Raw genomic sequence first — 21,635 nt, 5'->3', positions numbered from 1 at the left:
TCTTTATCGGCATCTGGTTATTAAGCACTTTTTTGTGAAATGTAATTGAACAAAACTTGTTTTTCTCTTCTGATACACCCATCTCGTATTAGATGCTCACTACAACAGCTACTACCCACAGTATCACCAGCCTCTGCACATGTTGCTGGGGAAACCTCTCCATCTTGAAGTGCGGCTCCTCAACTCCCCAGATCCCAGTTTGGTGCTGCTGGTGCACTTCTGTGTTGCCTACCCTCGCTCTGGAACAGCTGTGTGGGTGCTTCTCTACAACGGGTATGTCAGAACATCCTGAAGTGGGCAGGGGTGGCTGCAGAAGGCACTAAACTGCCACTGTTCTGTATGCACATTAATTTTCACACATGAATGTGACATGAAGGTGAATTTGATATTATTCTGTAGGTGTCCGAACCCCTTGGACCCGGAACCACCAAAGACGGTGCTGTCTCTCAATAAACCAGCACCTTCTCCTCAGAGTCAGACACGCCGCTTCACCATCAGCACCTTCCAGTTCCTGCCTGATGGGGAGTTCCAGGACATGGATGAAGAGGTAAGGCTGGGCAGCGACATTTGAGGTTGATCAGTAATGTTTTGGAAATACTTTGTTTATATGCTTTTATTGTTTTTCTTATCTTTTGGTTCTTTTGATTGATGTCCTCTCTAGTCTGCAGGGCCTCGATTAGAGGTCCGGTGGAACTGTTTATGACCTAAGGATGAGTTTTAGAAATGCTGTCTGACTCAAAGCTTATCTGCTCTAAATCTTTTTATCTTTCTGCCTTCAAAGAACATAGAAACAGTAAATTAAGCAAAGTATTTGAGAGATTACACCTTCAGCTTTGCTCCCATGGTTACCATTATAAAAAATATTGTATGGCTTAGGTTGTTGATGCAGCAGGTTGAAAAGTGACAGCACTCTTTTGTGGCTTCAGAGCTGAACCTTTATTTAAAATAACTCTTCAGTGAGCTTTTAAACAGATCTTTTGTTAATTTTAAGTGGGTTTGTGTGAACTATGTTCTAACATTTTGCAACCCTGATCGCATCACAATGGACTTTGAGGTTTAAGTTTTTACTGCAGGGAAGACACTGACTACTCAGTACTTCACACTGGAATATGGCAGCTTATTCAGCAGAAAACGTGCTGTCTTGGGGGAAAATATCTACTTTTTATTGAGATCTAATACTTCACATTATTGATGAGATTTGTGAAGAGACCATTTTGTAAGCTACAGATTTGGACTAGTACCCTGCAGCTGTTGTCATAGTACACTTCACACTCTACACTGCATAAATTCCTGCTTTACTTGTTCCTCTCTCTCAGGTCTACTTCATGTGTTCAACTGAAATCTGCTCGCCCCACGATGGGCCTTGTGTTGAAGGATGCTTTGGCCACTGACGGTAAGGAAACTGAGTTATCTGTCAGATTATTCTCAACACCATCATGACGCCTGGTAGAAGTCATAAAAACCCTCACTAATGATTCTCATTACCACCCTCCTACTCACTAAAAACTGCCTGAGAGTCGGTCGTAGCTACAGTTCCATATGACAGCAGGAGAATGTTTAAGTAATGAGAGGTCTGAATAATTTATTAAGACTGATCCATTTCCTGTTTTCTCAGTTGCAACATGGAGGATGCTTTAAGTTGATCAAGATGATTTGGTAAGTCGATTAAATGTGTTTAACTTCTGCGTATACGTTACAGAATGATGTTTTTATTCTCATCATATCTTATCTCTTTTCCTGGCTTCAGATCACTCATTTAACCACCAATAAAAACTTTTAAATAACACTGATAGGGTTTTTGTTTTTTGTTCCTCACCTGAGAGCCATTAGGGTTTGTTTTTTTGTTTTTTGTAAAAGACATGGACATATGGCTAATGTGGAATAAACTGAACAAGTCTGTTTTTTGTTTGTTTCTTTTTCCTTTCTGTGGAACACACATGGGTTCACACCATTTTAAACATACTTATTTGAGCAAGGGATGTGGAGACTTTGGTTGTCAGTTTTTGCCGAGTGAGGTAAAATGCATCCATGTGGACGCTGCACCAGGAAAAAAATTAAATTCTGAATATTTTCTCCCCAGCTTGATAATGGAGACGGTTAACTAACTAACTTGGTGGTGACGGGGTTAAAATGAGCTGTCTGACCAATTTGTGTGTCCTTGGTTGGAATGCTATACAGCCCCAGCTTTACTTTGTAGTAATTAAACACAATAAATTCTGCACCTTAGGCCAATATTTTATGAAATTTGCCTATAAAGACAGGACTTCGACATCCATGCAACAGATTTATTTATTTTTTTTTGCAACAAAACTAGCCAATCAAAATCTACAACTTGTGTCTGTGGTGTGATGTCACTGATTCTGCATTGACTGAGTACAATATGGAGGACAGCTGTGAGCAGCTGTTGTCTGCCATGTGTGATCACACAAACTGATGGTCTGGTTGAAAGTAGCAATAGAACTCTCCACATTGAGCAGGATTTCTTCTTCTTTGGTTTAAGTGGAAGACAACAAAACCCAACATTACAGGTACATGCCCTTATTGGAGTGTGTTGCATCTGATCCGTTTGGCTGCAAAAGTGATGTTAAACTGTTAGTCGCGATGCCATAGGTGTTGTTTCATCAACATTGTTTAATGCATACCTGGCTCAATTTTGCAAAAATATTTATGCCAACTTGATCTTTATTTTTTTTAGAAAGAGTTGGGGCACACAGAGGGAGCTGGGAATAGCAGTTAGCAGCATATGTAATGCAGGCTATGCCACGACCTTCTGATGATACGACACGCTCTAGTTTATTTGCTCCAAGCCAGATAATGGAAATGTACCAGATTTACATGCTTGGTCAGGCAAACGTTTAAGACGTCACAAAGTATGCATACGCAAACATGGTTTGTGGTGTCAAAATATAGCCTTCGGTGCAATCCTGACTGTTAAAATGCTTTTCATGGTCAAAATGCAGTGAGCGATGTGGGCCTTGTGATTGCTCTGGGGTACTTTAATGTGTCATTAGAAACATCCGTCAAAGATTAATCTTGAGAGACTTTAGTGGTTTTAAAACAGAATATTTAACATCGCAGGCAGTTTAGTTCAGGTTTATGAATCTTATCCACATACTTTAAATCAGCAGTCGGCCCTGACTCTCTCATGGGACTGGCTTGTACTTGTCCCTTCTGCATTAGAAGCGCTGGTTAGCTTTAGGTATGAGGCATAGAGATAGTTTTGAGTTGGAATAAGCCAGTCAGGAAATGTTTTGCCCCATTCTGAATGGCAAAGATGATGCAAACTACTCAAAAATTGGAAAAAAAATAAAATTGCTTCAGAATAACAAACGACCTCTGCTCCAAGAGACAGTTTACAAAAGAGACTCTTGGCTCCCAGAGGTGTGAGGTGAGAGTCCACGTATGTGTAAGTAGACAATAGACTGCAAGAAATGAGGACTTCGCTCAAAATTCATGAAGATGTAATTGTCTCACCCTGTAATTTTGGGCAGCAGATGTTCGGCGATAATGTGCAGATACCGCTGTGACATTTTTGTTTGAGCTAAATATGGCACAGTAATTGCTGTTTATAATTCTTGACTGGACGGGCCACAAGAAAGCGGGGATATCCATTTATCAAGGCACTTCCGCACCTTTGCTGCTGCACAAAGGCTGTTGGCATTTAGTTTACAGTAGCAACAAACACCTTCATTACAGCTTAACCTCACAATAAATATGTACACTTTGTTTTCTTTTTATTTAACCATAAACACCAAGGATGATTATGACCAATTCCATGCATAAAGTCCACCCAGTTGTGGACTTAATCTTAGGCCTTTTCTAAGAGCTTAGGACATACAGCAATGTGTTTTAAGTACAGTCCTTCTGGGGTGCTGTCACCTGCCTTTTGAATGCAAATAAGCATTTTCTCCAAAAAGCTGCATTGTGAATATATATATATATAAAAGAATAATAAAATAAATATAATAATAAAAAGAACAAAAAAGAATAAAAAAATAAATATAAAAGAATAAAAATAAAAAATAAAGCCTCGCCAGGGTAATTAGAAGCAATTACACCTTATGCGCCTAGCAAATAGCCACTTTAACTATCCTTCTTACGGTACCCTTTGACCACTGGGTGTCATCCAAGCAATAAAAATGCCAGCGGAACATGAGGCGCTTCATGCTGCATGACTCACAGCTGGGCTTGTGTGAAGACCTTGGCCTGGGCATTGGTTGTGTAATGAGTGAGGCATGAAATCTTGCAGAGGAGCCCACCCCTTTAATATTGAGCCATGTAATGTGACACCATTGAACGGCAGGGAGATCCATATGAACTGGGACTCTATGCTGGAGAACTGCGCACACGTAGAAATGTGAGGAGGAAAATGGGCATTTGGTTTAAAGGTTTGGGGTGGGGGGGGTTGACTGTAAGGAGCATGGCAGTCTCTCTGGGCTTCCCCCTCTTCCTCTTGCAAACACACGCGCACACAGTGTTCACACACCTCCCCTCGGTGAAATGTATGGAAGCACTGCGGCACACTGCGTGTATTTGCAGGCTGCATGGCTGCCTGGCTCAGCGTTCAAAGGCAGAGCGGAAGATAGGAGGAGGGGAATGACTACAGCAAGAGAGTGGGAGGAGGAGGGAGGGAGGACAGTTTCCTTTCTGTAACACACACGCTACATGAACACACCGCCGGGAAAACGGAGAGAGGGAAGAAAATAATAACCGAGAGAGGGAGAAGGAAACACCGCAGCCCCTCAGTCCGTCCGTCCGTACGTCCGTCCTTTCCCATGTTTTTTTTTTCTTTTTTTCAGGGGGGGAGAGCGTTTTTTTTCCTTTAAACGCAGACTTGCGGACTAACATGGGAAGAAAGAGCTCCTGAGGAGGATTGACTTTCAGTGAACCTCTTCTCTGTGGTGCAAGCCTGTGGCTAACAGGGAGGGAAAAAGGCGACAGGGAAGACATGTTGAGGGGGTTTTCGTCTTGAGGTTGCGGTAGGGTTTGGATGTTGCGCTTTTAAAACACTCGGCTCTCGCAGTGGGGGGAAAAAAAACAGGGCAAATGGAAACTGAGTGGTAGACTGAGCTCAGGAGCCATTGTTAGGATCGGTGTTTGTCCAATTGGTTTTGTTATGATCAGAAATAACGTAGGCCTCGAAGGCAACCCCGCAGTAAATACATATACGGTCAACAGACAGGGGGCTACTTCGCTTTAAATTAACCTGACAATAGTGTTGCTGTTCTCTGGGACTGTGTTTTGAAGTCAAAGGAAAGCGGCGTTTATGAGCTAATTGTTGTTGACGGAAATTTCTAAACCAAGGAGCGAAAACATTTACAGATAGACCAACTCTTTAGGGGGGGTGGGGGGCTATACAAAGGCCCAGTAAAAACAGTGAAGGCAACTTGGCATATTAAGACCTTTTCTAAAATCCTCCACCGACTGGCTTTAAGCACAGAGGTGCAGGAGATTACCCCCATTTTTAGCTAATAAAAAGGGAACAAAAGAAGATTTTTAAATGTTAATGTCGACCGACGTTGCGTCCATCATGCTGCCCGTGTCCCGGGCTCTCTTAGACCGGGATAGAGAGCTGGAAACCATGGCCGGGGTGCATCCCAACCCGGGTGGCGCCCCAGCTGCTGTCCGGGGCATGAAGCGCGGAGACCCGGAGCCCGACGGACAGACAGCGGCCGCGCTCGTGGACTCCACCGGGGCAGAGTGCAAGCGACCCCGCATCGACGGCTCCGGAGGAATCGGCGAGGTTGGCCAGGTGAGGAGGGCAGTCTTTGTTCAAATACAGCAAAGCAGACGCGATTCAACTCAAGCGTGGTGGTCTTAGAAGTGCATTCCGGCTCTTTTACAGTCATTCCATGTTTGTGTTTTAGTTACATTTGTTTATTTGTCCAAGTGATTGTGGTCGACACTGTAGCTGTTGTCCTGGCTGCAGCAGAAGGCCTCCATGTACCCTGCTCTGCCCAAACAGCTGTGCAGTAAATACCAACACATTTCACAGCTGCAAATGACTACACACGAGTTGACTTTCAAGATGGAGCTGGAGTAGTAACAATGTATTAGTCAGCTTCCATTCTGCAGCTCAAACGGTTACTGTAAGGGCCCGGTTTTAGTATTCCTGTTTGTGTTAACGTGCTTCACTGTGTTCTAAAGTCATTGTTACTTTAAAAACTGCCCAAAAGCATCTGCCGGCTGATTGATATCATACACAAAGCTCCAGCACAGGGGAGAATGTAAACAAACCTGACCTTTCATTGCATAGGCCTGTGCTGAATGACGTTCAGTTTGTAGGTTTGCAATCAGAACACATGTCAGTGTTTGTCTATCTGATTTTAAAAGGAGAGAGGGCAGGCTGCACTGGTGTATTTGTGGAAAACCAAAGACCTCCGGCTTAATTCGGGTTCTTGTCAGACCTTAACTTGACTAATCAGTCTAATTATATTGATCCTTAGGCCCCTGTTTTAATCAAAGTTACAGGCTATTGTTCTGAATTACCATCTCTTCCTTTTCGATAAATATGTTGTTCTTTCCCCTTAGTGGTTGAAAAAATGGTCATATCTTCTTGTTAATAGAGCATCTCATGAGGACAGGGGGATACTCAGGATATCATTAGAGTGGATTATGTGGGGTGAAGCACTCCGCTGGAAGACAGAAAGCCATTTCTCCATCGCTGAAAGAGCCAGTAATGGAGCTGAAGTGGCCTGTTTGCTCCTGTTTGGGAAACTAAATGGCCGGCTTTACTTTGTCATGCTGTCTGGGAGTGCTGACAGACAGACTCAGAAACGTAATGCACTTAAAAACACATGTGAATGGAAGAGTGTTTGTGTGGGAGAGAGACGCTCGGATCAATTGCTTCACCCTCTAAAACGTATTGAACCGACTGGACGGGCCGGAAATGAGAGTGGGGAAAGATGCCCCAACCAGTCCCAATCTCTCAGCGCAGGAACAGATTTGCCCTATCACTGGCAGTAAAGAGGCTTTGTTTCCAGCTTATGGGATCACCTCTCAAACTGGCGGGAGGGAAGGGGGTGGGTGGGCATTAGAACCACCCTGATCTGAGATTCTTATTTAAGTCAAAAGGCTTATGGGACATACCTACATACACAGATGATAACATTTTGAGATGAGCTGATGGAAGGTTGATTATCAATGACTGAAGCAGACATGACAACAGTGCAGATTAAAAACCAAAATACGTGTCAATTGTTTGAATGAGCTGTTGTTTTTCGAAAGGCTCAACTTTGAAATGGGATGAGCGTTTTTTTTCCTGACTTCTGACGTTTTATACACTAAAAGATTAATCAGTCCATCAATTAAGGATGAGAATGGGTGTCAGTTCAAGCCTGACACTCCAGAATAACTCCCCCAAAATAGATTGTTGTTTTTTTTTTTTCCGCTGTGGTCTGCGCCTCACAGAACATTCCCCATGCAATGCCACTGTGTGCAGAAAAAGAAAGAGAAACACTGGTGGATTTTTTTAGTTCTTTCACACCGTCAATGTTCTGGAGGCAAATTTGAGTGGAGTGATATCCAGTTTTCCAACTCTTTTTGAATGACTTTCCAAGAAACGTCTAGGAAATTGCAGACAAGTTTGTCTGTGAAACTAACCGTAAGAGGTTGGAAAATGTTACCGCAGTCAGTACCCTGACTCTCAGAAGGCACAGAGTCTCCCTTCCTTAATCCCGTCCGTCCTTGATTGAACGAAGGAAAACGCTGTTGCTGACAACACGGCAAGAGTTGAACTGTGACCTGCATGCGAGGGCAGCGCAGTGGGGTGTGGTTGTGGAAGAGAGTAATCCATTTGCACCACCGCAGCCTAATAATGGCATCCTTTCCCATTTGGTTATCGACACTGCTGTTTTTCTCATTATGGTGTGATGTCATCACAGTGCAGGGGAGGAAACGCTCTGTTGAGTCAGATCTGCCAAGTTTTAGCAGGGCAACAAAGCCTTGGTAAATCAGTGCAGCATGTAGGAGAGGACTGAATGCAGGCGAATAAAGCCGGTGGAAGAAAAAAGGCTGAGTGCTTTCAGTCGTTTGGTGCTGCTGACGCTGCGCTTATAATCCAACATTATGGATTTTATATTAATATTCTGCTCACACCACCAACTTCACAGCACACGATCAATCTGCTCTGTATTCCTGTGAAGTATCGGGGGAAGTCCTGTTTTCTTTTTCCCTTTCTTTCAGGAAGACGGGGTTTTTATAACAGCACCCCACGTCTTCACGTCCTCAGCTCCAGTCAGATTAAGGAGGAATGTTGAGAGGAGGTTGTCTGCTTTATTAACCATCTGGCCTGCTGCTGAGCGGCGCGTGTTTTGTTGTCACTCCACGTAGGAACCGGGGCTCTCTCCAACCTAATAAGGGCCTTGCTGGGCTGACAGTGCTCAGGACAAATGACTTTACTAGGACATTAATGGAGGTGGATCACCCCTGAGAGCTTTCATCCCCACCCCAGCACTGAAATAGTATGAAAATGTCAGCAAGAAAAATGTACTCGTACAGCCATGCTGAGAACATTTGTGGTTTTTTTTTGGTTTTTTTTGCATTTTTTCTGTGATAAATTGCCACTAGGAATCTTTTGACTGATGTGTATTTGAGAAGGCCCAGCAGTGTTTTAGGATACTGTGTTTTAGTGTGGATAGTGTTTTAGGGAAGCACTGATATGCTTGGAATGCAGTTCTCCTGACATATTAACTGCAGTTCAGTTCTGCTACTGCTGCACGGTAGTTTATTGATTCTCACTCATCCAAAAGTACGACATCAGCCTCAGCATTTCTGAGCCAAAATAATTGTTTGTATTATTTAGAATAATTATCATCATAGTTTTTAATTTGCTGCATGTCAGTACGTGACCCATATATATTTGTTAATGTGCTGGACAATAATCATCGGGCATGGTTAGGGCAAAACTGGCCAGTTCAGTGGCTGCAAATGAGGCAAACATTTGAAATGTTTTTCAAGCAGAAATATATAAATCTGTTGCCCTTTTCTTTCCAATATCAAGATTATCATCTACACCAGTATATCGCAGCACCCATAGTTCAATAATTGTTACCATATATAGATATGAGCCGGTGGATTTGGTTACACATTAACCACTGAGGTTTTCTACATTATGGACCTACTTCCTGTTTTTCTTCCCTGTGCGGATTTGTTCTCCCAATAGCTGACAATGTTTGGTTGGTAGAAGATTTAAATATGGTACATATTTGGCTGTGGAAATAAAAAAATGGATCAATTTTGCGTTAATACTTGCACTTTCTATAATCTTGCAATTTTCAGAACAATACACTGTCCAGCTGCCTCACAAGCTCTTTTTTTCACCCTGTAAGTTTTTCTGTGTTTTCGTGTAAAAGAAGTCGACCTCTTCCTTTATCCAAGTGCTGCCACAGCTTTTCTTTTCTGTTCTCACTACAGCGAACTGCAACTCACTGTAACTGACCAGAAGGCGTGAACGGTCAAGTGTTTTCACTCTCAAAATTAATTGTTCACAATACCTGCAGCACTTTCTGCAGTGCCGATCGTAGCTGAGCAGACGGCGGACAAACGGTTTCCTCCCTGTTAGTTGCAAATCGGAAAAGAGCTAGTTGACCTACGTAGTAATATTGTCATTCCCTTAAGAATCTGTATCTGCTTTGTCCCCCAAAATCCAGTATCGGTCTGGCGTTAGTTGCTGCTTTTAACATGAACGTGCCTGGGATCATGCATTGCCACATAACAGTTTTTTTTTTTTTTTTTAACTTGGATGTTCTGCACACTGTTTGCAGATTCCCAATCACACCCGTACAATGGCACAGAGACATGTTCTGTCAACAGGGCGTGTTGCAAAGAATTTGCCGTGTTCAGTTCCCCCCCAAACTAAGAAATATCTCTAAAAATGACTTGGACACTGCATGTGCTTAGATGTTTCCACCAGGTCCACAAATGAGCTTAAACAGTATACAGACAAGCAGAAAAGATTACAAAGAAGAAGTAAATGCCATGAGAACACGCTTCTTACTTACCTGTGCCATTGACTTGTGAGTTCAGTTGGATATTATTACCCACGCTGATCACTAGGGGGCTGGCAGGCTGCAGTCTGGCCCGGCTGATTCAGATATTTACGTTCTGACACATGCTGTCGTTGCTACAGATGATATCTCAGAGCTGCATTGTACATGTGAAAAGAGCTCAAATTGTTTTTTGTAGTACTCTTCTTTCACCAGCCTGTGCACTGTATGTTCTTCACCTTTTCCTAAACAAATTGAACTAATCCCTCCTGAGCATCGGCCACGATGTTCTTCCAAATACAGGAATCAACTTTAGCCCCAGGAGCCCAGTATCAGTCCTCAGTTTCTCTGGAGTTATGTCGCAAAGACGTCACGATGTAACCAAATGGGCAGTTATGTTGTGCACTTAATAACTACAAGCGAATGCTAGTCCTGTCTTATCAGATCAGGAACGAATTGGTGGGAAAAAGAAAATCACTGTTTTATTTTAAGATCAGCGCAGTGGACCGTGGGCTCATTATGCAGCACGTGATTTGGCAGCCGGTGCCGATGATTATCTTTCTTCCAGAACTGTCAAGCCCGCTTCCAAAATCCACTTTGACTCGAGCCAACATCCCCTCGAGGAAGCACGTGTAGGTTTGCTGTGGAGAGTCGGTGGAATGTGAGGTATATCGAGAGAAAATAAACTTGGGATCGTCTCGCTGACTGTTTGGAGGCTTAGCACATAAGTGCTCTGTGGAAGAAGTGGATTCACATCCTCTTGAGTGTATCGAGTGCCCTGCTTTTCAGTTAGGTTGGATGACTCTCAGAGCGGTGTGGTTCCTCTACTCCTCCTCCTTAGAAGAGCAGCTGTCCCAAGGCACGATAGGAATAGACACAAGTCTTGTGACCAAATTAGACATCACACACACACCTGCTGTGACCTGTAGTGTTTGGGAAGGAGTTGTGAGGTTCATAAGCACAATAGATTGCCCCCCCCTCTCCCCCCAGGAGCTTGTGCCATCTCCCCCTCCTCCCCTCCTTGCCATCTGTTGACTTCATGTCATTTTGTTACTTTCTCCTGACTGCCCAGCCGGTCTTTCCCCGCTGTTTCCACTGTTGTTTTAGCCACCCAACCCCCACCCCCAAAACCAGCGCCATCACCACCACCAGACAGGCCTCGAACTACTTCGTTTGTCACCATCAACAAATAAAGGCCAACTACAAACTACGAGTACGTGAAAACAGGATCTTTTTGTTTCTCGTGTACTGTGCCAGTGATGTGGGAGTGAGACGCACTCATCTTGTGCAGCCTGTGTGCCGCCCTCCCCACTCATCCCTCCCAGTTCCTTAAGGAAATTAAGCACATGACTCCACTCATGTATGAGTCATTGTCTTTGCTCCTTCCAACTCTTTTTCCTTTTTTTTTGCAGCGCTGTCCATGTCCCACTGTATTACCAGCTCCTCATCCCATCTCGTATGAATTCCAGATGTTTCCAGTGGTGTCTTCTGTATGGCTTTTGATACCCCACCCCAACCCCCACTTTGACGCAGCGCACTGCTTCATAAATCTTTTTTTTGTCTCCTCTCTTTTTTGAGTGTGTGTGTGTTTGTTTTGCCTCTCCATACCAGCAGTATATCACATTTAGAGTTTGCCCTCGTTGCAAAAGAAGGTTTATACTTTATTCATGTTATTCAAGCCTCTAAAAGGTGATTCATTATTTAGAGCTTCTACCTCCCAAAGCCAGTTCACTAAGTACATTTTTGGCTCTGAGATAGACTCGCACAAGCTGTATTTTTCGATCAGGAAGGCGCTTCCTGCTCCCTCTTCTTCTTCTTCTTCTTCTACTGTGCCTCTTTAGATTTGGACGTGTTGTGCTCAGTTTTACTGAAATGGGCTCATGGGGGTCCAGAGTGAGATGGCTACAGTATTAATCAGGCGAACTCAAGCTGCGAAGCGCACAGAGCAAAGTGGTTCCCCCTGGGGACAGAGCCGACGAGGGACATTGGTTCCAGATGAAAGGGAGATCACAGGAAAAAGACAGAGAGAAGAGGGAGGAGCCGAGTTGTTTTCTAATCTTGTGATATGAAGTCGGAGACAGGCAAATCTGTTTTCGCCTATCAAAGTGTGTCATAATTTCTGTGAAGAGAGCCTTTTTTAATGGGATGCATTAGCATAAAAGCCGGAACACAGGGTTATGAGCACAAATAAAGTTCGTTATAAATTATTTTAGGAGGTAGAGGCAAGATTTCTGTTTAATATCTGACTCCACACAAAATGAGCTTATTTCTCTGCATCTTCTTTCAATGTAATTACTCACCGGTTGTTTGACGAACCCGTCTTTGCTTTGCACAGCCAGAACATTCAGAGGAATGCGTCGGAGATTGCATCAGGGCTCATGATCGCATTTCACACCAATGGGCTTCATGCTCGCTGACACTCCTGACCTATTTATGATTTAAGAGCCACGGTGACACTCGTTCTTTCATTCCTGTCTTTCATCCACCTCTCGCATGAGCTCACTCGTCCCCGTTATCAGGTCTTAACAAGCAGACAAAAGATCCGCTGGGTGGAAAACTCAAGAGGAGGCTGACTTGGGAGATAGCCGGAGTTGTGTCACCAACGGAGCTAATTTGATAAGGAGTCAGAAACGCCACGAAACTGTAAAGTCAAATATAGAAAGGAGCGGCATTCCTGAGTAATGAAAATACGAAGTGACTTGTCCGTGTCTTTTACAAATTACTGTCCATGTTTACAAAATCTGCTCCTCTCTTTCAGAACAATGATCCTCTGACCCTCGGTTACCATGGATACCCCACTCACGGTCAGGTAAGGGCAGCTGAACACCTGCAAAAAATTTGTCTTATAACATTCCACATTCCAATATTTCTTTTTAATCTGAATGCAGTGTACAGCTCTCTAAACCACAAGGTGGGGGTGCAGATTTTAATTTGATGCTTGTATAGAAGAAGGCATGCCTCCACACTTGCATCCCTATCCTCCGCCTACTTCCCTCTCTGCTCTCAATAATAGTAATCATCTTTTAGCTCGCGGAACGCACTTATTTCATCTACAAGCCTTTAAAGACAGCCATATTCTAGTTTTTCTGCCCACAAACAAACTTGCATGAAAAAAAATGATTGGCCGCATCACATGTTTAGTATGAACTTGTCTGGGTGTAAGTATACAATCTGTTTGCTCGCCTTTGTATTAGCTGCCTGATTGTGTTATTAGACTGCTCAGTTCATGTGGCTAATCCTTAGATCATCCTCTGTTCATCCACTCATCCTGTCATGCTCTGCCCATAATCCCCTCATCCCTCGCTCTCTGTGATGCTCAGCAGCCTTATCTTTGGAGATCTGTCTGAGGTTTTGACTCGTACGCTTTTATTTGATGCAGCGAGAGGCTGTTTTATATACTATTTTTGATACTGCTGAGTGGAGGCTGTGGATGCCAGGAAGTCAATCAGACCATTTCCATTTAATTGGAAAACGATACAGCTTTGAATTTTCTTCGTCCAAATAATGTTTGAAGGGCACTCGTGAAACTTCATTTTGTGCGAAACATTCTCTGGTTGGAATGGAAAGAAGTCAGTGGAAGGCTTCTTTGGGGGCTTGGAGGTGTGAACAGACCCGAGGAGAGAGGAGAAGAAAAAAAAAAAAAGGCAGAGAGGAAGAAAACAATGCCGGGCAGTGGAGGCTTCCACAACACAGAGGTGCTAAACTGTCAACAGCAGTGTGAGAATGATGTGATCAAAGGATCCTGGGGAGGAAGAGCCTGGAGAGTTGCAGGAACTGTGAGTGAAGCAAGACACGGGCCCTTTGCAGATGGAATATGTAACCTGGTGGATTTGGCCATCTGCAGGAGTAATTTGTTGTGTTTGGGGGGGGGGCTTTTTGTACAATACCATTTAAAAGTTTGGACTCTTATCTTCATTCAAAGTAAATGGGTCGGAGTGCCCAAACACTTGACTGGTACTGTGTATATAGTTTGGTCATTAGTCTATAGCTTTATTCGAGCATTACTGAGTGTAGGGAAAGAGCCTCAATGTTCAGTGTTTGTCATCTGGTGGGTGAGAGGTAATGGTGGTACTATTACGAAACAGCCATGTGAAAGAAATTAGGAAAACCAATTTTTTTTTTTTTTATTATTTGAAGAACTTATTACCAAAATTACCAATTACTTTATCGTGCCCATGAGACTTTTATAGCACATGTGACATGCCTATTTGAATGGAAAGCTGTATTTCAGATGGAGCTACCTTCCCATGGTTTCCATGTAAATGCAAACTGTAGTCGGGTTTTCATCACTGAATAAAATGTGATACGTTTTTTCCATAGTCTTATTAAACCTTGTTTTTCACTATGCAATTTTTTTTCATTCATAGCCAACACCTTTGCTTGAATATTAAGACACATAAAGTAAATAACAGGTTGCATTAGTAGTAATAAAATGGAACAATAGAAAATTATTTCTTTATTTAAACTCAGTTTGCTTGACACAATGCAAACCTTTAAACATGCAAACAAGCTGCAGTCCTCCACAGATGTCTAGTCCTCCAGATGTCCAGTGTTATTCAATAACTGGATGTGAGTCTTGTTGGTTTTATGTGAAATAGTTATCTCACCTCGTACATGGCGGACTGACTTGGTCACTGTTGTTAAACCCCTGATGGAAACAGCAGCTTGGCTGCAACTGATGTCCACAGTTTTTGCTGCCCCAACTTTATCAATGCTGAAAAACAGTTAATATTTACTGCCACAGCTAAAATATTGCCTGAAACAGTAAAATGTTCCACCTGGGCATGCAACCAGATCATACAGTAAATCTATATCTTATACTTGTACATATCTTGTATTCTGTTGGATTGATTTAAAAAAAAAAAATTTTGATTACTAAGTACTTTGTTACCCCTAGAGTGAGAGCAAACGTTAGCTGAAAGAAGCTAAATTGCTTTGCGCAGCTGAGGGGAACTGTAGTTGGTCATTTTGTGAGCAACCACTAACGGGAGCAAATTTTAATTGAAAAACTGTAAACCAAAATTACGTCTCTGTTTGCCTTTTTGGCTTTACAAACAGATTAGATGCGGTGTAAATAGTAGTTTTCATATAAACTTAATTTGGCAGAATATTCACACTCCGTTGACATCATGTAATGTCATTATTTTACAACCCTGGTGCTACTTAGTCTGATTTCAATGCACCAGGTTCATACAGTGAAACAATTTTCATGGCATTATATGATGAGCTGGATTAAGAAACCCCTGATTTTGGTTTTTCCTAAATCTAACGTAGTAGTTTTAATACATAAACCTAACCAAGTAGCTGTGAGTCCTAAACATAGCCACACAGAGTGAAACAGCTTGTAAAGTTCAAAATAAACTGCAGATGAATGAAAACATAATGGTGAAAAATAATAATCCAAAAGCAGTCTTGCGGTTCAGTCTAAGCTTAAAATTCACTTGCTGTTAGCTACGCACATACGAGTTTATCACGACTCCATCGAATATCCTGCGTTCCTTTGGTGCGTTGGTTGTGCACGTCCTCAGAAATCAACACTCTGTGTACGAATGTTGCAATATGCAGTTGAGCGGTAGGAGGTGTGTATGGCTTACTTTTGACATTTTGTCTCGCCAATTACTCGCACCGTGCTTGGTTTAGGGGCCTCACATACTATCTACGATACCACCGCTGTCAGAGGCCATATTTCCATTATCCAAATAAAAAAAAAATCTCCACCTGTGCCGATAAAACACAATCAGATCTCAAATGTTGGAAAACGATGTGTAAGTGGAAAAAGCTCTATTTTGTTTCTGTCAGTTTCATCCAGTTATTTTTACGCACATGAATTGGACGTCTTCTAGCAGTTGTGCAAAAATGATTATGGTTGTGCCAATATGTAATAAGGCCTTTGTAACGGGCATAATTGTCTTTCAGTTATAATGAAAACACTGATTAGTGCAGCCTTAAGGATTCTTGTTACTATAATGGTATTTGGGCTGTAGCTGTGGTATGATTGCAGTCACGACAAAACAAAACAAAAAATTACTTCAAACATTGATCAAACTCACAAAATTACCAGCACATCTGCGTAACAAGGTGCGTGTCTGAAAGGGAGAATAGACAGAAGTGAGGAAAGTCTTCTCTTCCTCTCCCAGTGGTGCCAGCAGCCCCAGTTAGCTCACCTACATGGAAAAAGAGAACAGAAGAAGAGAGAGAAAGAGGAGGGGAGGACTGCGACATGTGAGGGAAGCAGAGGGGAGGGGAAAGTTTGCAGGTGTGACAGAGGCAGAGAAGTAGGAGGAGGGAGGCGTCAGGCTATCTGGGCGAGAGAGGAGGAGGAGGACCGAGGAAGAGACAGAAGAGATGAGCAGGCAAGGGCACAGCAGCAAAACATAAGGCTGGGGTAGAGGGAAAGCAAGGAGCGAGTGGGAGAAGGAAAGAAAAGAGTGAGTGGGAGACGGAGAGAGAGGGAGAGGGGGGTGAAAAAGAAGAAGGCAAGCGAGCGAGGGAGAGTGACAGGGACAGAGGCCAGCAGAGGAGGAGGAGGAGGAGGAGGTGGCGGTGGTGGTGGAGGAGGAGGAGGGGATTGGCAGGGCAGACAGAGCGAGCGGGGGCAGAGAGAGGGAGATTTTGAATCTGTGAGACAGACAAGAGAGACGGAGCTGGTGAGGTGACACAGGCTCGGAGAGGGAGAGAAGGCGAGGCAGCGCGAGAAGAGGAGCGGCGACAGTTTGAGTTGTTGCACAGAATACGATGATGGGACTGTACTATCCTAACGTGTTGTCGGTGAGTGTTTCTCTTGATATCTTTCCATATCTGTGTGCACGTCTTCTGCGTCTCGTCGCCAAGGCTCAGGCTTCGCTGTCCATGAAACGGCATCAGAGCGGTCGGCACTGTCACTGAGCATTAAATGTTAATTAACTACGAACAGATGAGGACTCTACTTGACCCGTTTACTACAGCGGTCCACGCAGGACATTTCTGACTCTTGTTAGGACTCTGCGGACAGTTGCTGTGACGGATCTAAACAGTCAAACTAGTGTAGTAGGCGTAGATGACAGCGAGATACAGGCTGGAGATTGTATTGCTGCAATTATGATTCGCTATGGTGAGATGCATGAGCAGCGATGTATTATTGTACGCCGTTGTTGTGGCATCTGTTCTCCTGCCCAGAGCGAGAAGTGTGCACGCAATCTGAACAGCAAGAGCTGCCACTGCCAGAAACTGTGCTCTGTCATGTATTATGTATGCTCAGAAGAATCTATGTGAGCACACCGCGTACAGCTGGCTGTAGCTGCTCGGTACACCGCTTCTGCCATCAACTCTTTAGACATTTCTCAGGAAAAAGAGTGGAAACAGAGAAGCAATAAGGGGGAGGAGAGGTAAGTGAACAAGTCTTTCTCCTTTATTGTCCCTGCAGCTGTCTCCGTACGTCGCTCAAGCCCGTGAGCGAAAGGGACAGGTGTCCACAGAACAGTTGCCCCTCTCTTTTTTTTTTCTTTTCTTTCTTTTTTTCCCCATTAGTCGTTCTTACTTTCTCTTGCTCTCCTCTGCATCTCTTGTATTCAGCTTACAACACCTCCTCACTGTAATTTCTTGGTCACACATTTCACAAACACACAGAAGCTGAAGCACACAGTGGGCTGCAAAGTTGGTGCATGAAGTGTCATATTCATATTATGTTTCAATTGGTTCGAGTCAGGACGAGTGTGCGTGCGTTTCTTCCCGTCTTTGCTGGCATGTGTGTACCTCTTTTTCAGCTGTACCTTTGGATTCCTGCTCTCTTTACTGTTTGACCTCTTTTCTCCCTTCTCTTGCTCTCCCTGGGGCCCTGGCAGCTGTTATCTCAATGTTTTCCTTTAAGAGCCCCTGGAAGAGAGGGGGATGGGCCGGGAAAGGGATAGAGAACGGGAGCATGAGAGCAGGAAATAGATTTTTAAGGTGATGGGACACCCTCGGACAGTCACCGCGTAAGCCCGCGGGTGAGGAGGCTTGATGCAGAAAAGGACAAATGAGGTGAAAGACATGGAGAGCAACACAGAAATGGGACAATACTGTAGGTCAGCTGGAGAGGGCTAGTTTGCTCAGTGAAGCTCTTTCACTCCACAGAGCTGACTTTGCAGTTGGTGTGTTTAAGTGTGCAGAGTATGATGGGGATAATTTTCTAGCTCTGTAATAGCGCTACTTGTAATAAGGTTAGCCTGTGCTAGAAGAGTTAAAGCAGCAGGTCGGGTACAAAAGACTGAAATATTTTCTCAAGCCCCACCTTAGTGTGTGCCCTAAGGCAAGGGAGAGACGCCTACCTGCTGCCAAAGCTAAGCACATACTGCCACGCTTGCATAAACTGTAAACGGGTCGTGAGGATTCAAACCTCCCCCTTCTTGCCCCCCCCCCCCCGTTTCTCTGCATTCTCCCACCCGGCTGCCTCCACCTCCCAAATCTTGTTATTGATTCTTTGCCGGATTTACAATGATGGTTGTTAAATGATCCCAATGAGCCACGTTGCCGTGGCAACCTGCATGAGTCACTCATTTTGTGCTGATTGTTAGATGGTTCGAGGCATGAGGAAAATGTTGATGGGAGAGCTGTGAGAGGTTAAGCACCTTTTGGACTAAGCTTGTGGAAGAATAGTTCTGAAATTGCTTCATTGTTGAGCTGCCGTGACAGTTTTGGCTCCTTCGCAGCCATTTGCCTCTCTAACTGCTCTGGAAGTTCTCCCTGTGAGGCTTTTAAAAAAACAACTGCCTTTGAAACAGATAGGGGGTTGCCCTCGCCGGCTCTTCGCAGGGGGCTGTTGACAGTGACAACAGTGTCCTGCTGCTGGCTGGAGTTCATCTTGAGAGTTTGCTGGACTACATGACATGTGTTGTATTATTACAGAGCCCTTCCTAAACAAGACAAACTGGTTTCATGGTCATGCCTAATGTATTGGAGGAGGCATTTGCACATTGGGCGAATACATATCTGTCAATTAGTTTGTGTGCTCACCTGCTCATGTGTTTGTCTGGGGCCATCCTCCCTTTTGTTTTGGATTGTTTGTCTTTCATAAACTGCCGCAGTGGTGCCGAACAGACCAGCGACAGAGCCAGCAAGGAGATGACAGGAGGTTGTGTGTGTGTGAGTTCCTGTGCTCATGTATGAGGAAGGGGAGACCCTACAAGGCAAAGGATGGGGAATGGTATGGGAGGGGTTTGTTTGACAAGCAGATGTGTTCCCCTATAAGGAGATGGAGAAGAGCATGGTGGGAGGAGCTTGGACGCCGTTGGTATCCTGTTGCTATGAGGCAAATGGCCTTGATTGACATGTGAGGGGGCGGGACGCATGCAAGGGTCCCGTCTGGATTTTATGAAGCGTAAAGAAGTGAAGCACACAGCAGAGAGAGTGGGAGGAAAGGGAGAACAGCAGCTAGAGGAGCAGAGAGGAAGACCAAGAAGGGGAGGAGGCAGGGCGATGGAGGGGGAGGAAGAGGGGGTTGACGTAGGATGGAATAATTTAACAAGAGGGTGTCTCCTGGCTCATCAGTATGCCAGAGACACATCGTAAACGTTTCTCCAGCTGTGTGCAGCGTGGGTATCAACAGCACAGGCGCAAAAGCCAGAATGCGAACTGAACACTGAACTTCCCCAGTTAATCTGATTATTGAGCCAAAGTGTGAGCTGCTGCTAACAACATGAATCACGCTTTCCATAGCCGAGTTAGCTGAATTGGCCTATACACCAGTGCTGGCGGCCGGAGGAAGTAAGATCCTGAAATGTCATTATTCATGTGAAATGACCCAGTGATGGCCTAGTTAGCTGTTAGCCATGATTCTTCTCCTCTCCTCCTTGTTTGCGCTCATCTCCTCTTGTGTCTTCGTGCAGCATGGCGAAGCTGCCCGTGGACGAGCACACTTCATAACATACATCCTCAGAAGCACTTGGTGCTGCTAACTGACCCGAAAAGAAGCCAGCCACAGCTACCACTCTGAGTCACTGGCTTTGCCCGGCCAACACATACACTTACACAACCCCTTAACGTCCTAACACCAGGGGAGTGCACACACAAAGAACGTACACTTAAACAGGACTTACACAAACCTGAGTGCTGACACAAATGCTCACCACATTGAGTTTGCTTTCTTCCAATTGACCAAGGATGCCCTCCCTCTGTGTCTTTGTGTTCCACCTCTTATCCCGCTATCTGTGCGCATTTATTCAGTAGATGCTTTTATCCTGATGCGATACACAAAGGCCACTCGCAGTCAGCAAAAGGCCCAAAGCTTGACGGGTTGAGCGAGCAGAGGGTAAAAAGTGCCACACACGCACATACCGTTTGTGTATATACCAGGCTATTGACACAGTGCATCAGGTAGAGAGAGGACTGTTGAGATGCGGCCAAAATGGGTCTCCTCTGAAAAGGCCAATCGTGCAACACAAATACAAGGTTGTTTTTGGCATGTATTCCCGCTTCTATTTCTGTCTGGCAGAAGGAGCTGTAACAGCCGGGGTAGTCCATTCTCCTACTGGCTGTAGTCTGTTTGAGCATTAGCAACAACAGTAAGCGGACGAGAGTGACTGACAGAGATAGGATCAGATCAGTGCTTTAATACTATGGAAGTTACAGCGTATCAGCCAAAATCTCTAAACCAAGTTCAAGATATCAAGCCCCAAGAGTGCGGTGTTAAAATCCAAATCACTATCTCGCTTCCCAGTTCCATCATAACTTGTCAAGTCCAAGACTGACTCATCTGTAGTCGAGTGAAATGTGTCATGAGTCACCAATGTTGGGACTCAAGAACGACAACACAGGAGCTGCAATGAACATTTAACTGCACGGCAGGAGGGAAGTTTTCCCAACAAATGGGTCAAAAGGTACACTCAGTGTCTCCTACTCACTAATATTCTCAAAGCAAACCGCTGCATCAGGCAGGTACATGGATATAGTTTCCCCAAGCATTTTATTTGCTTTGATTTTGCTTTATTACTTCAGTTCAGGACTTATTGTATAGCAGAGAGACATTTATTTTGCAGCAAGCAGTCACTTAGTACAAAAGATATCCTTGGATATTTCACAAATGTAAGGCTGCTTATATATTTTATAATAAATACTCTTTACACAGTTAATAAATGCCTTGGAACACAAACATTTGAGACTGCAGATTATGGTGACGCTTCACTGTGAGACACACAGATTGATCAGCTGGTGATCAGAATGGAATCTACAGGCACACGCTTACATGTTGTCGACATGGAGATCCTCCATGTCGACAAACAACTCCTTTTCTAGAGTTTGAAGTGTGCTGCACCACAGAAGCTTGATTCTGTGGAAGTCGAAACTGCGAAAATAAAGCTTCCTCAAAATAAATGTTAGCACTCACTTTAGGTGTTTTCTGCTTGTTTAAATAAAAAGAGAGACTTGATGCACGTGAGGACAGATGGAATCTCCTAATAAGACTTGGGTCTAATGTAGGGGGATATGTTACTCTTGACTGTTCACACAAACAATCAGCTGCCTTCAGGAGAACAAACACCAGCAGATGAAACTGCAGGGCTGAAAAAATAAAAACAACATGTACAGCTGATAATAATTTCTGAAGTCCCCTCTTTATTTTTCTTTGATATGTATAGTCAAGGAAACCAGTTTGCTTGGCCATTTATGAAAGAAAGTAGCCTGCTTTCCAGTTTTAGA

At 44.0% G+C, this 21,635-nt stretch overlaps 1 protein-coding gene across 5 annotated transcripts in view; it reads left to right on the top strand.

Annotated features, from left to right (window-relative positions):
* The first annotated feature begins 4,538 nt into the window (after positions 1-4,538).
* Positions 4,539-21,635, top strand: part of LOC140304639 (RNA binding protein fox-1 homolog 2-like) — a 38,055-nt gene continuing 20,958 nt past the window's right edge. For 3 of the 5 annotated variants that reach the window (XM_072383358.1, XM_072383360.1, XM_072383359.1), the window contains exons 1-2: positions 4,539-5,752; positions 12,745-12,795. In XM_072383358.1, the coding sequence (XP_072239459.1) occupies positions 5,501-5,752; positions 12,745-12,795 (303 nt within the window). In that variant the 5' untranslated portion in view covers positions 4,539-5,500. Of the gene's footprint in view, positions 5,753-12,744; positions 12,796-16,566; positions 16,755-21,635 lie in introns of those variants that run through there. The other 2 variants (XM_072383357.1, XM_072383361.1) reach the window with 2 other exon arrangements.

The sequence above is a fragment of the Leuresthes tenuis genome, unplaced genomic scaffold, assembly GCF_036924035.1.
Source record: "Leuresthes tenuis unplaced genomic scaffold, fLeuTen1.0.hap1 SCAF_4, whole genome shotgun sequence".
Taxonomy (NCBI): domain Eukaryota; kingdom Metazoa; phylum Chordata; class Actinopteri; order Atheriniformes; family Atherinopsidae; genus Leuresthes; species Leuresthes tenuis.
This window is presented reverse-complemented; position numbering and strand designations above follow the sequence as displayed.